Below are 16,462 nucleotides of genomic sequence, written 5' to 3'. Positions count from 1 at the left end.
ACACACACACCTATAGTTACCCAGTTTTCTGCTCTCCATCTTACAAAGAGAGAGAGAGATGTAGATATATATCCTTTTGTATGTCTTTGTCCTATTAGGGTTAGACAAAGTTGGATCTCAGTATTCACTTGTCTGGCTATGTCATGTATAATAATACTTATTATAATAAATATTTAAAATTATGACCAAAAAAAAAAAAATTACAGCATATTCTGATAGTTTTTAATTAATATTTTTTAAAATTAAATAATCATGACAGGTGATATTTTGTATAAAAAATAAATACTCCTGTTAGAATGTAATTTATCATATACTATCTTTTAAAAAAAATGAAAAAACAATGCAAAAAAATAACAGGTCTGTGTAATATATATATATATATATAAATAATTAAATATAAAAATTAAATCAAAATAAATCCTTTTACTATACTAAAATGTGGAATCATTGAATAGAAATACTAGTTTGTTCTTTTAGAATTAAAAATAAAATAAAATATAGTATATATAATGGGACCCACCTAAATACCCCTCCAATCCTCCATAAATACCCTTCCCCTTCACCTCACTTCTTCCCTTTTCCCCTCCTTTCCTCCCTCCGGTCCTCTCTTAGAAGCCCTAAACCCGGTCCAGTCATGATGGCCACGGAGAACCCGGTCGCATTCCAACTCCCGGTTCTCGAGCACTCTCTCTCTCCGTCCGATATCCACGAGCTCTTCTCCCTCCTTCAATCTGAGCCGTCCATTCCCTCCACTTCCAGCTCCGACACATTCAACCGCGCCGGTCCGGTTTACTCCCTCGAGGAGCGCAAGAACCGCCGGAAGATGTCGAACCGGGAATCCGCCCGCCGGTCGCGGTGGCGCAAGAAGACCCACTTAGACAATCTCACGAACGAGGCGAACCGGCTTAGACTCGAGAACCGGGAACTCAAAAACCGGCTTTGCTCGCTCACCCGTGACTGCCACGTCGTCCAGCGCCACTCGAACCGGCTCCTGACCGAGTCGATTTTCCTCCAACGCAGGCTCGCCGGTTTACGACAAATCTTACCGCCAAATTTGCAACTATGATATTATAATTATTACCTAAAAAAGAAATTAACGTTAATTATTATCCCTCTAATTAATACACATTTATATATATATATATATATTCATTTGGAGCAGAGGATAATATCCCATCGGCAGATCGAACTATTATTATTACTATGATTATTATTATTAAGCAATTAATGTTTGGTGGTTTCGAGTATTTTGAAATGCCACGTGTCGTTGCATGGATGGATTGGTCGTGTACAAATTGAGGGTTGGTTTCGTCCTATTAGGGTTTTGGATTTTGTGTCTCTTTTTTTGAAAATTTAATGTTAATATTTGGTTTGTATTTTGTTAGTTGATTATTATTATTATTATTGGTTGATTAAGGAAGATGAGTCATGTGTAATTATTACCATCAATTGTGTGTGTATATATAATCATAATCATCATTAATGATCAACTCGTGTCATTATTATTCCTTATTCGAAATCTCCTTTTCGAAAAGTCCCTTTAGCTAAAGATAGGATATACAGATTCTTGGTGAAATATTTACTTGGCACATAAATATATGTATAAATATATATATACTTACATATATATGGCATCAAATACGTATTTTATTTTAAAATTATAAAAAATCAAAACACAAAAAACACTCTATTCTAACCTAGAATTATTTATTTGTGTATTTCTATCAATTAATTATTGTTAAATCTTCTAATTTTAATATTTATGCATTCAACCGTGACAATAAGAATCAAATAAATGTACTGCCCAATAATATAATATTTCAATTGTGTGTTCATTTGACTGAGCCGGATTTTTAAAAAAATATATGAAAACAGAAACTTTACTTTTTACAATAAAAAAAAGAAGTAGAAGAAACAATAATTTTTACTAAAAAAAAACGATAATAAATTTAAATAGTAATTAAAAATAAAAAGTGAAAATAAATTTGAATAAAAAAAAGATTAATCTATACTCAACTAGGTTTGAGAGTTAAATTTGAGATTTTTAATAATAAAATTTTGAATTTGAATTAATTTTAAATATACTAATAAAAATTATAAATAATTAATTAATTTGATATTTAAAATTATATACATATTGAATAATACTTCTTTTTATCATCCAAATTTCTATCTATTTTTCTTTTTTAATTGTAAAAAAATATCCACATTTTTTTTAATTAAAAATATCAAATTTTCTATTTTTTTACTTTTACTATAATATATTTTTTTTAATATTAAAAAAAAAAAGTTGACCGGTCAAATATGGATAAATTTTAATGACTGAAGTAGAATATGTTGCAACCGACAGACAAACAGAGCACAGTTGGTTCTAACACATTGATGAATTAATTATTGCAGAGAATCTAAAGAGTTCCACGTGTACACTGAAATATGCGCAGTCATATATTTCAACGTTGTAGGGTGTGTATGGTGCATTGGACCCATCAAACACCCTCCCAATCAACCATATACACGTGGCATATATATATATACGTATATATACATATTATCCAATTGATTAATTAATCATTTTTGTATATTCACATTTCACTCGCAAAAGATCAAATGTTAGGCTTTAACTTTACAAAAAAAAAAAAATAGAGAAAAGACTTTCAAGTAATATTTATATTATAATTATTAATATAAATAAACATTCAAAACATATGACAAAGTTAATAATATTATTAATTTTTATATTCTTGTTCTTATCACTGTTAAAATTACTGTTAATTAAGGCTATTATTTTCAATATATATTATTATATAATTATGCTATTGTATTTTCTTTTATATATATACTTAAAAGAGTTGTTGAATGTATAATTTGTTTGGTTATGATTTGAACTAAAAATAAAAATACTTTATCATTACAATTTTTAATAGAAAAATATTGCTCTATATTTACTTATAAAACATCGTATTAAAATATTAGTTAAAGAAAAAATTAAACAAACCCGTAGTATATTTTATATATAAAAATAAAAAGAATATATAAATTTTTATTAAAAATAATAATTTTACATAGTAAAAGAATTTTGTTAAAAAAATGCCCTTTATGGACACTTTGAAAAAACTCCATTACAGCTGTCAATTAAAAAGTTTCACAAAGGCCTAGAATTTTCTTGCTCTGGCTTTTTTTCTCTATTATTTTTTTATTTTTAAAATTTTTAAAAGAGACTTATATATCTTTCATAAATTTCAAAATTAAAATAATAAAATATATGTCCACCACTTTATATATAGCTTTGAAACTGAGGATTACTTCCAATATATATATATATATATTAAGATGTGCATTAAGTCTTTATCACAATGGACAAAAATGTTTTTTATTTCTCTGTAATTAAGTTTTTTTTTTTTTTAAGTAGTCTGATGTTGCAGCAAGACCGTCACTGCAACACGCTGCAACCGTGTTGCAGTATAAATTTGTGGGTTTAGCATTATTCATTGTATCTAAACTTTTAAATGCCCACAAGAGTTAAACATGACATTTTGAAAATGGTCAGTCTCGTACAGAATCATTGGAGAACACTCCATCTATTTCTATGCCAAGGAAAATTAATGTGAGGTATGTTGTTTCCAATGTTGTATGATATACACAACCAAATGAAAGAAAATTTTGTGGAGGTTTGAGAGCCAAAATATAGAGCGAGAAATTATTGTGTGTGCTCTCATCCTTCTCCCTATTTTCTCCATGTTTTGAATTGTTGTTTAACATTGAAATCCACCGGAGAGGTCGACGGATATCGGAGATAATGGAATTCTAACCGTAGAGGATGATCAAACTCTAAGCTGCTATGCATATGGTCGTTGCCGGTACGCGTTTGTGACAACGTGAACCTGTTGATGTATTTTCCTAGATTAACCATGATAGTTTTTTTGGGTTTGTCAGAAATTTTGGGGAAAAATAATGAAATTGTCTTATTGATATCAAAAGAAATAGCCTATATATAGGCAATACAAAATAGACTCGATATACTCAAATCTAAATAATCTAATCTATGAGATCAAATTTAGACATAAATCTATTAAATCTAAAACTGAATATTTAAATATCTCAACAGGGTTTAAGGAGTTGATGTTGTTTTTGTCCTTAATCAGCACTGATTAGTGGAATATCTCCTGGATTGGTATCCCTGGATGTAGATTGGTTGATAATCGAACCGTGTTAACAAACACCTTGTCTCATTGTTGTTTTATGTTCTGCATTGTCTTTCGTTGTTAAAACGTGGTTATAACTTTGAACCGCGTACGAAGTTGGCCCTTAAAAATGTTCGAATGTGTTTATTCGATAAATCACTTTCCCAACATATATAATATATAAAATATGTAAATTATTTTCATTTATTTAATATTTATTTGGGATAGGAAGAGACATAAGAAAATCCAAACTAAATATAATATTCTTGTCGTGTTGAAGGAATTAAATTTCAATTGGAAATATATATATATATATATAATTTATACTTTATTTCACGCAACGTATATCCTAAAATTCGAATCGAAATTATCTTCAAAGTGTTGGGCTGGAAAAATAGTGACAAAATCTGTGGTGACAGTTAAGGGTGTGTTTGTTTCGGGGTTTGGATTTTGAATTGGGATTTGAATAGTAAAATTTTGAATTTGAATAGTTGTATGATGTGATATAAATAAGTGTTGATGTGATATTTTGAATGTAAAATTGATTTTTAGTATAATATAAAAAATGAAAAATAAGTTTTTGATTTGATATTTTTGGGGAAAAAAAATGGAATCAACAGTGAAAATCCCACTAACAAACACAACTGAAAATGATACTTCTACAGGTAGATAAATTTTGGAAATGTTTTAAAATTTTAGGTTGATTTAGAAATAAAAATATTATTATTTAACTTATATAAATAAGTATTAATTATAATGGTTTGGATTGAAAATAATTTTTTATATAATATTTTAAATAGAAAAAAAGTATTTAATGAGATATATTTTTAAATAAGAACGACTGATCAATAATAATGTCACAATGAAGTTGAAAACATATGCAACAAATGTTTGCTGTATTTTTTTCGATACGATTCTTAATACTCTTTTCGTTCCACAATAAAATATTAATTTTTTTATTTTAGTCTGTCTCATAATAAAATATTTATTTTCTTTTTTTTAGTAACTGTACTATCTACTTAACATTACAAATATCCTTACAACTTACAATATATTACACAAATGTCATTACCTTTATATCACACATACTTATAAGGTTATTTTAGTCATTTCTACTTTATTCATACTATATTTCAATATAATACTAATATTTCTAAAACTAAATACAAAAAACAAATGAATATTTACTTATGGAACGGAGGGAGTATATATAATATAATATTCTATCATTTCATAAAAAATGACACTCAACATAAAATAATATTTATATACTACTTAGATAATTTTTTATATCTCACGTAAAAAAATAAATTCAAATCAAAACACTGAACAAACAAATTATTATTCTCCCAATCCTATATAATTTATTCACTCTTTCTGTTTCAGTCTGTCTCACATAATTTGTCTTTTATTTTTAAAAATATAATTATACACTTTAATTACATTTTAAAATTCATGATTTATAATTTTTTATTTTAATTAAACTATTTAGTTATTTTAATCTTAATCTATAATTATTTTTAATAATACATTTCTTAATTACTTATTAAAGTACGATAATAATTTTTTATAAAATCTATATATATATATATTTTTAATGAAATATCACATTCAAAATAATGTTAAAAAATAAAATTAAACTATAAAAAAACACAACTAGAATCTATTTAAATCAAATAATTAATTCAATACTACTTGAAATCCTAATATATACCAAATCAAATTTTAGGTGTGTTTCGTTTATAATTTAGTTTAATTAATAGTTTGATGTAATATATTTATTAAAAATATATATATTTTATATTGAATCATAGATTGTATAATAAATAAATAAATTATTTAATTATATCTTGAATATATTAGACCCATTGTTAAATGTTATTCTCTATGTCCTATGCATGGTGGATATGGAATTTTAGGAAATGGTATAATAAATAAATAATTAAAAAATATATTATATTAATAAAAATATAACAGTATAAATATAAATCATTTTATATTCAAATTAAAAAATTAATAAATTATAAATTATAAATTATAAAAGTTAAAATATAATTAAAATATGTAAAAATTTTCTCCAGAAAAAACAATGAACTATTATATATAAACGAAGTAAAATGACAGTATAATTTTTAAGTACCAAATACTCCATTCGTCCCTTAACAATCTATTTATTTTTTTATTTTGGTTTGTCCCGTAACAAAGTATTCATTTTTTTTTTTATTAATTGTACTATCTACTTAACATTACAAATATCCTTTTAATTTACAATATATTACACAAATGTCATTACTTTTATATCATATAATACTAATAGGATTAATTTAGTCGTTTTATCTTTATTTCTACTTTATCTCAATATAATACTAATATTTCTAAAATTTCGTGTAAAAAATAAATGAATATATAGATATAGAACGACTACATTCAGTCTAAGCATATTCAATATTACTTTATTATTATTATTTTTTATATATTGTAAGATCTTAAAATCAGCTTTAACTTTTTATTTTATTTTATTTCAAAATAAAATAAAATAAAATAAAAATCCAAAGTGAGGATATTTATTTACGTAGACAAATTGATGATATATTAAAAAGGATAGTCGGCATAACCCTCGAATGGATATGTTGTCCCATCAAATCAAAATAAAGTCCCAAAGATAGTCTACAAAATTTAAATATAGAAATAAATAAATAAATAAAGACATTTCTAGAGTTGGTATATTATTTTATTATTGTTATATTTAGGGTATTTCACATTTTATTTTTGGATTTATGTAATTTTTTTATGTTAAGTTTAAAAAATTATGTTGATGAAAACAAAAATAATATTTTGTATTAAATTTTTGATTTTTTATAAATAAAAAATAAAAAAATATATTGTTTCCGTCTCATGCAAGATGAGCGTATTATTGTAGACACAAAAATTTAGATAAAATATAATTAGTAAGTAATTAAAAAATATATTAATAAAAATAATTATTGTATAGTAAAAATAATTATAGATTAAGATTAAGATAATTAAATTAATTAAGATTTAAAATATTATAAATATTTAAAATTTAAAATTTGATTAAAGTGTACAATTATATTTTTTTAAAAAATAACAAATTATGTGAGATAGACGAAAATATAAAATATGAATAAATTATGTAGGATGAATGAAGTATATTATATAATATTAACATGTGTCATATATTTTAATTTTTTAAAATTATTTATAAAAAATCGTTCCATTCAAAAATGCTAAGTGGCAAACCCTTATTATCACATAAACAGTAAAATTTTAACATTTATTTTTGTACTTTGTGTATAAAATAATACTCCCTCCGTCCAGGAACTAAGTATCCATTTGCTTTTTACACATAATTTTAGAAATATTAGTATTATATTGGGATATAGTAGGAATAAAGTAGAAATGATTAAAATAACTTTATTAGTATGTGTGATATAAATGTAATGGCATTTGTGTAATATATTGTAAGTTGTAAGGGTATTTGTAATGTTAGGTAGATAGTACAGTTACTTAAAAAAAATAGATACTTTGTTAGGGGACGGACTAAAATACAAAAATAGATATATATATATATATATATACACACTGGATAGACAGAGAGAGTATTTTTTATAAATAGTATGAATTTGTTTTTCTACAATTCTCCAAAAATATATTTTTTTAAAAAAATTAATATATTATACATGTTTATTATTTTTATATTACTTACACAATTTTTTATTCGTTATTTAAAAAAAATATTTTTTATATGAACGGTAACAAAACTTTTGACGATTTACAATCTTTTAATTATTTTAAATATAATTTATAAAATTATTTTATATAAAAAGCGATAATAAATGGTCAAAATTCATTAAAATTATAATTTTTTTTTAAAAAAAAATAATATTGGGTAGGACCTTTTACTCTTTGTATGTATGTATATGAATGTGATGTGTGTATGTGACGCATAATTTCGAAAAATAAAAATAAAAACAGTAACAAAATTGCTTTTAAAAAAGAAATATTTATAAATTTCTCTCCTTTTGTAAAGATAAATTTGTGGAAAAAATTAATTAATGGAGCCTTAGGTGTGGGGATTTCAAAAGCACTTCCTAATAATTAAATTGGATACACCTTATGACATCTTTAACTATTATGTCTCATAAAATAAAAAATTTATAGTGGTAAAAAATAAAAATAACTTTTCAACTTTGGAATCAATTCACTTTTAATTATATTTTTTATAATTCTTATCGTGTATAATTTTCGATAAAATAATTTAAAAAGAAATAATATTCTAATGATGATTTTAAAATGGAATCCTTCCGAGGGAGTGAATATTTTAAATGGTCCTATTTTAAGAAATATTTTACAAAAATTAATACTTCATTCGTCTCATAAATAGTCTTAATTGAGTTGGGCACTAGATTTAAGGAATATTGATATTATATTGATAGTTGGTAAAAAATATAGATAAAATATTTTTTTGTCCTTGTGAGTGTATTAGTGTAAAAAGTAGTGGCAATTGCGTAATAAAAATGAAAAAGTAGAGGTAGTTTTATGGCGGTATGATTATTTATGAAAATAAGACTATTGTTTTGGGACGGACAAAAATAATAAATAAGACTATTGTCTTGAGTCGGGGAAAGTAGTATAATGCATATGTAAAATGAGATGATAACCAATTAGCCAATGATATTTATATAAACCATAGGATGGATTCAAACTTTTTACGCGTCCGGATTTTTTCTGCTACACAGAGTTCGATTAGTGTAACTTGTTTTGTCGAACTCAATATACAAGCTATTAGCTCGGTGGTTACTAAAATAAAATTCAAAGTACAATAATAAATATTTAGAATATCATACTCCCTCTATCCAGTTAGGAAATATACATATTTCTATTTTGGGACGTTCAATTACAAAGTAATATTTTATTAAGGATAAACTGTTTTTTTTTAGTCTTGTATCTGACATCTTTTATCATTTTAGGACTTTAAGTGGACTATCTGAAAATAGTCCTGTAAGTAAAAAAAATTTCGCTAAAATGGTCCTCCGGTGCCGGAGTCGCCACGTTGGCCTGCCGTTGCTGACGTGGCGTTGACGCGACTGACCTATCATTGCCACGTAGATGCCGCGTCAGCAATACTTGGATTTTTATTGTTTTTAATATCTTGGTAAACTATTTTTTAGGTATGATTTTCTTTATCAATTTTAGGACATTTAAATGGACTCTGTCTCAAAAATAGTCATGCATGTAAAAAATTTTCCGCTAAAATGGTCCTCTGACTGGCATCTACGTGGTGATGACATGTTAGCCACGTCAGCAACGGCTGCCAGCGTGGCGAGTCCGGCACCGGATGACCATTTTAGTGGAAAAATTTTACTTACAAAACTATTTTCAGACATGGTCCATTTAAAGTTCCAAAATAATAAAAATGGGACAGATACGGAACTAAAAAAAACAATTTACCCTTTTATTAAATACCTCACCTTTTTTCCACAAATACTCTTACATCACATCATTACTTTTACACCAAAAAGTAAAGGTACAAATATCATTACACTACTTTTAACTACCCATTATAATTATAAAATATTATTTTTTTTTAAATATCGCGCCAAAAGTAAATATTTACTCTATGTGGATAGGGAATATTTTATTGAATTCGGGCTTCCAATTTGGGTTTTAAAATAAATAAAAAAAATCATAATAAACAAGTGGGGAATGACTGGGCCTAATTGGGCCGACCAAATATTCCTTCGGGAGTAATTTTGTAAACTTAATTCCTAATGTGCTTTCGGGGTGTTGTTCTAACGAACGATTATTTTTCCCTAATTAAGGGTTAGGGTTTCTAAGAAGCCATTTCTCCTCGAGCATTGCTGTCGAAGTTTCGATCTGATCTGCTTCCTCTCCTCCTCCAAGGTACTTTTCTCCTTCAGGCTCCTACTTCTGTTTATCAACGTTGAAATGATCAAATTTATTAGTTGTTTTTATGTTTTTGGTTCTTCATTTTGATATGGATGAAGTGGAGATGGAGAATCCATGATTATACAGCAATTCCTTATTCTTAACTGTCTAGCCGTCAGATTCCTGCTTTATTTATGCATATACGTTGTTGATTTTCAGTGTTTCTGCAAAACTTCTGATTTTCACAAATACACAGATTAGTAATTAGGTTATGTAACTGTAATTGGAATTCAAATTAGGTTATGTAATTGAAATTGGAAAAGTGCATTTCTGCATCTGATTAAATGCTCGACAGGCGTTTCAATCTGCAAGCAATAAGTTTTTGTAGGGTAATATATATGTGTTGGCCATAAATTCATGAGATGGATTGTGAGTTATTAATATTACAAAGCTGTAGACATCGAAGAACAGAAGCATTTCATCCTCACCCACCACCATGCTTCCTTCCAACCATCCACCAGACAGTTAATTGATTCATCTTCACGTACTATCCCCCCAAGCATTTAAATCAGTTTTGAGGCAATTCAATGTCTGGTGTCAAGATCTTAATTGCTACAAACATTGATGGAAGCACAAACAGTAGAGAAGAAGAAATTACGCAAACTATTACATACTAGAAAGGCACTTGCAAGTTCTAACCATTGATACAACTCTGATTCCGTTTCCATTTTTTGTCGAATTACAGTGCAGGCAAGGAAGGATTGATTGCAGTTCCGGGACAGATGAAGCCAATGCAACGACCGGCTGCGTCGAATCTCTTGTTGCTACTTTCTGCTAGAATTCCTTTCGGCGATGCCGGAAGGCTATCCATAAGATTGAGTGGCTTTGAATTCTTGCAGCTGCCGGGGTCGTTACTTTTGGCGTGCAAAGCTTCGCCTAAAGGCCCTCCCATCGGCGACTCCCAAGAAATCGGAACCCAGCTCGGCATTGGCTTTAGTTTGTCGGCAATGCCGACTTCCAATCCCATCTCGAGCTCCTGAGATGAGGAAGCAGCGAATTTTCGATTCATCGGAGACGACGCGGCGGCGGAGGGGACGTAGTCAGTTGTAGGGATGGAAATCGAGAGATGAGTAGCTTTTTCCGGCCAGGCCGCGACGCCGGAGCGATGTTCGCCCTGGAATTTAGGCCAGTTGTCGATGAACTGCCGTAGCTCCGACCGGTTTCCTTGGCTACCGAGCAATGATTCGTCATAAACTAATCCTAATTCTGACTGGGAATGGTGTTTGGAACCTATCTTATGGTGATAATGCTGAAGATCATAACCAGTCTGCAAGGTGTTGAATTGATGGTGGTTCGGCGGCGGCGGCGCCGCCGCCGCCGTCGAGGGAGGTGTTGTCGCCGGCGGCTTAGTGGTGGAGGAATGGCCGGATTGGCCTTCCACAGGCTTTCTTGAACGGTGGCGGCCTCTGTTCATATGTCGCTCACAGTACTTCTGATCAGCCACCGCCTCCTTGGAGCACCGCCACTTCTTGCCGTCGGTGCGGCGGCACCGCCCCGGCTCAGGATCATTGCTGCAGTACCCCAAATGCAGCCCAACTGCAAGAACTCAACACAGTCACTAAACAAAAGGTGTCCCCAAGACAAAGTTAAAATTATCAAATCTCTTACAAGAATTGGCAGTGAAGGCAGGTGGGAAAGCAGAGTAAGCAGCAGCAGCCTTTCTGATGGGATTCAAGAGATAATTAGGAATCGGGACATTAGAAGAGATGTATTTGTAGATCAGTGCTTGGTGTTCAAGCTCCATCCATTGGGAAGGACTGAAGGGCCCTCTAGATGTACAGCCATAACCTGAGACAGAGACATACCATCGTCAACAATGGAGGAGCTAGGTTAGTTACTAGGGTTTCAGTCCAAGAAAACAACAAAAGAAAAATATGCCCCAATTATAGATTGGGTCAGTATTCCCACAGAAACTTAACCGTTTTTGCCAAAGTAAGAAAAGCATCAAGAACCCATGAAAAAGGGAAGTGCTCACCAAAAACAGTTGCAGAAGGGGAAGAAGTTCTGGCCAATTTGAAGTCTCTGAAATCTTGATTTTCAGTTCTGTGAGATCCGAAGGTTGCAGGATTTGGGCATGGCAGATTGTCGAAGCCCACAACGTTAAAATCCATGTAAGGAAGAAAGGGAGATGTGAAATGGGGGGTTGTGGGGGGTGGGGGGTGGAGGAGAGTCACTGCATTTGAAGACAGAAGGGAATTGGTCTTCTTGGAGGAAGCACTACTGCCATTTCTTTTAAAGATCTTTTCTTTTTTTTCTTTTGGCTGCAGTGCAGAGTGTGATTTATTAGTTTTGATGTTTGTCCAGGGAAAAGCATGGAGAGAGAAAGAGGAGGAGAGAGAATGGAGATGGGGGTGCTGTCTGAAAGGTTAGTGACAAGAAATACATTAACTAGTGTTGTTTCTATACATAACACTATCTTGCTACCTATTGGGAAATGGGAAATCAATAAATACTGTTATTTATTATTTATATATATTTTTAATGAATATGTATTTTACATTATGTATAGATAATTGAATTATAATATAAAAAATAATACTATATTGAATTATTAATTTTTTATAATCGTACAAAATTTATATATTTTTTCTGTTTTATAAGAAAGATATCATTTTTTATTATTTGTCTCAAAATAAGGATATTATTTTCAAATTTAAATAATTGTACTACATGTTTAACATGGTAAATAATATTACAATTTATAATATATTACATAGATATTATTTTTATATTATATCATATTAATAAGAATATTGATATCTTTTTTTATTATAACTAATATAATATTAATATTAAAAAAAATTACGTGAAAAAACAAATGGTTCTTTTATTACGAGAGGGAGTATTATGTATTTAAGAGCTTTGTTTATTTTAGTATAGTTTTGTATGAGATATAATTTTGATAGCTTTATTTTTTTTCTTGTTAAATAATTTTTTACATTGTATTTGTGAAAACAAAAGAGGAAAAAAAAAGTACTATATAAATAATAAAAAACTAGTATCAAAATTTTTTAAGATTCCAAATTAAAAGTAATACTACCCGTCCGTCCGCCTTTAAAGGTCATAGTTATTTTTTTGCGTGTTAGATCTTTGAATATTAATTATTATATTCTCTTCGTCCTATTGAAAAGTTATCATTTTCTATTTTCGTCCATCCCAAAACAAGGTTACTATTTCATATTTAGTAATTGTACTACCTACCTAAGATAATAAATACTCTTTCAACTTACAATATATTACACAAATGTCACTTTTATATTACAATAGGGTAATTTTTGTCTTTTTTAATACAATTCAATATAATACTAATATTTAAAAATCTATTTGAAAAAAAGCAAACATCATCCTTTCAACAGGACGGAGGAAATATCAAAATATAGTATAAATTAAAAAAAATGACAAAAATATTAATATAATAATATTTATATAAAAATATTTTTAATGTTAGGATAAATGTAATCCTTCGAAATGGATTAACGAGTGATATAAAGTATATTTTTTAATGTTTGATAAAGAGTGAGAGTATGTCTGTCTAGTATTTATAATGTTAAATTTTTATTGTAAAATACAATTAATATTATAAGGACTGATATATATGTTTTTTGGTTGAGTGTGTATGTATTACTATATTTTATGAGAATATTTTTAGGGAATGATGCATCTTTAATATACTTTGGGTACATTTTGGTTATGCTATTTGAGTGGTTTAAAAATATATATATTTATTATTTTTATATTTTGTATACAATTTTTTATATTCATATAAAAAATATTTATTTAAATTATTTCACAAAATAAATATACCTTATTAATTTTCAAAATATAAAAATAGGGTGTTTGTATGTAAAATATATGAACAATTTTTTTTATTAATAATAATAGTTGTTACTTCACATGTCCCACAAAAAGTGTTCATATTACTGTAGATATGAAACTTTAGATAAATTATAATTAATAATTAATTTAAAATATATTAGTAAAAATAATTATTAATTAAAATTAATTATAATTAAATAATTTAATTATTAATTTTAAAATATATAATTATATTTTTTAAAAAAAAAATTGACAAATTTTATAGAAAAACAATGGAAATTTTATGTGTAACAGAGGCAATATAGAAGAAATCTATATTTAATCATAAAGGTTTGTGAAATAAAACGTGGTTTTGATTGGATATTTGAATTGTGTAGAAAGTACTTGTGCAAATAATGGGTGAGTGATGTATTCATTATTGCAGTTGTATATTTTGTCGTTTGTGGATCTCCAACTCCAATATTATTCTCCTAATTTCATTTTTAAAATATTTTACATATTTTTAGGTTTTTTCAATTTATATATTTTTGTTGATGTAAAATAAAAGCTTTTTTTGTTTTTTGTTTTTTTAAAAAATACTCTATTCGTTGTCATTTTTCAATTTTGTCTGTTCCAAAATAAGATTATTATTTTTTAATTTAATAATTGTACTAACGTAATAAATACTCTTTCAACTTACACTATATTACACAAATGTCATTATTTTTATATTAAACAATACTAATAAAGGTATTTTTGTCTTTTTCACTGTAATTCAATATAATACTAATATTAAAATATTTACGTGCAAAAAGTAAACAGTAATCTTCATACGGGAAGGAGTGAGTAATATTTTTTTTTTGTTCACTTGATAGTTATATATTTTGTCATTTTTTATTGGTCAAATATAAAATATTTTATCTTTTTTAATATGTATGGATCCACTATACATTACAAATATCTCTATATCTATACTTATTTACATCAATATTTTTACATTAGTTTTACACATCTAATGGTAAAATAGTTTTTACACATTAAAATTATCATCAACTATAATTATAATACAATATTTATTAAATTTTATGAAAAAAAAAATAAATATTTATTTTTAAATGGGCGGAGGGAGCAAGGCCGGTTCTGGAGAGGAACGTCGCTCAGAACTCAATATCGATAGGAGTTTGTTATATATTTATGTTATATGTGTATAGTTTTTATATATATGATTTATTTGATGTATATAAATATTAAAATATATAACTTAGTGATGTAGGTAGATCTACCATAGTAAAATCTTGAGTTCAAATCTTTAGGGTTGACTTTAGTTTTAATTTTTAATTTATAAAACATTTACATTAGATGATTTGTTCATCAAATTTTTTATTAATATAATTTTGAAAAAATAATATAAAAGATATAATATATTCATGCATTAACTAACATGCTATTGTTGATTTTAGCATGTAACAAAAATAAATTGTGAATAAAATTATATACTACTTTTATATTTCATGTATATTGATTTAAAAAATCAGTACAATGCTAATTTTCTATATTTTTTCCTTATAAATTATCAACACCCTTATTTTGTTTTTAATATAATTTGAAAGTAAAAATTTTAATTATAAAAAGAAAAAAGTGAGTTTTAGAAGTGGATGTTTTTTTTATATATCCTATATATAACACAAAGGTGTGGACTCCACGCCGCAGATTCCTCATTTTTTTGGAGTTTATAAATTATTTTTTTAATTTATAAGTTTTTTTTTAGGAAAAAAAATTAAAATTTAGTATAGATAATTTTTGTTTTGAAATTAGTGTTTAACAGTTTGTATAATGGGTAATGAGTGGTTTTAGATTTAATTTTTAATATGAGAAAAATATATTTTATTTTTTTTTCAGATTTAGTCAATATAAATTTTATAAAACAAATCATCATAGACTAAGAAGATCACACGGGAGACAAATTTGTACTGAAGAAGAAGATCACAGTAGATACATCTCATTTGTTTTTCCATATTCTTTACCAATCAATTTTACATTTGTTTGAGTTTTTCTCTCTAATCTCTTGATTTATTTTTACCATAGATTTTGTATATGGTGAACATTTGAAGAAGAAGAAGATGAGATGAGATCCACCGCTGCTAGAAGAGACTGTCACCATCTTCACCAATCAATTATATATTTGTTTGGGTTTTTTCACTCTAATCTCTTGATTTTTATTTATTCTTTTTGCTATAATTTCAATTTATTTTAAATTTGGGCCGTAATATAGTTTTTTTTTTTTTCACTGTCTAATTTGTGTATATTTGTATTCATTAGGTAATATTCATTTATACCCAAAGAGAGTGCTATGTGGACATCGGAAATTGTTCATCGTCTTAATTATTGTCGTTGATTGAAGTTGAACATAATATAAATTTATTTATATTATTTTACAATATTTGAAAAAAAAAATAGATGCCTATATTTATATGTATAGTTCAATTTTATTTTATTTTTTTTGCATTTTCTTTTTC

General features: G+C 27.2%; 2 protein-coding genes and 1 long non-coding RNA gene across 3 annotated transcripts; 2 read left to right on the top strand and 1 right to left on the bottom strand.

Annotated features, from left to right (window-relative positions):
• The first annotated feature begins 588 nt into the window (after positions 1-588).
• Positions 589-1,421, top strand: LOC127264479 (basic leucine zipper 4-like). Its single transcript, XM_051294029.1, has one exon. It carries the CDS (start codon positions 635-637, stop codon positions 1,064-1,066), a length of 432 nt encoding a protein of 143 aa, XP_051149986.1. The 5' UTR covers positions 589-634; the 3' UTR covers positions 1,067-1,421.
• Positions 1,422-9,982: 8,561 nt separating this feature from the next.
• Positions 9,983-16,342, top strand: LOC127264482 (uncharacterized). The gene is made up of 3 exons (XR_007841728.1): positions 9,983-10,106; positions 10,837-12,516; positions 16,032-16,342. It is a non-coding gene; the product is annotated as an uncharacterized LOC127264482 (long non-coding RNA).
• LOC127264481 (growth-regulating factor 1-like) lies at positions 10,508-12,262 on the bottom strand. Its single transcript, XM_051294031.1, has 3 exons — positions 12,127-12,262; positions 11,760-11,939; positions 10,508-11,687 (listed from the first exon to the last, which is right to left on the bottom strand). Exons 1-3 carry the CDS (start codon positions 12,260-12,262, stop codon positions 10,831-10,833), a joined length of 1,173 nt encoding a protein of 390 aa, XP_051149988.1. The 3' UTR covers positions 10,508-10,830.
• Positions 16,343-16,462: the final 120 nt, after the last annotated feature.

Source organism: Andrographis paniculata, unplaced genomic scaffold (assembly GCF_009805555.1).
Source record: "Andrographis paniculata isolate CXL003 unplaced genomic scaffold, ASM980555v1 Contig70END, whole genome shotgun sequence".
Lineage (NCBI taxonomy): Eukaryota > Viridiplantae > Streptophyta > Magnoliopsida > Lamiales > Acanthaceae > Andrographis > Andrographis paniculata.
Note: the sequence above shows the minus strand (reverse complement) of the source record. Positions and strands in the feature narration are given on the sequence as shown.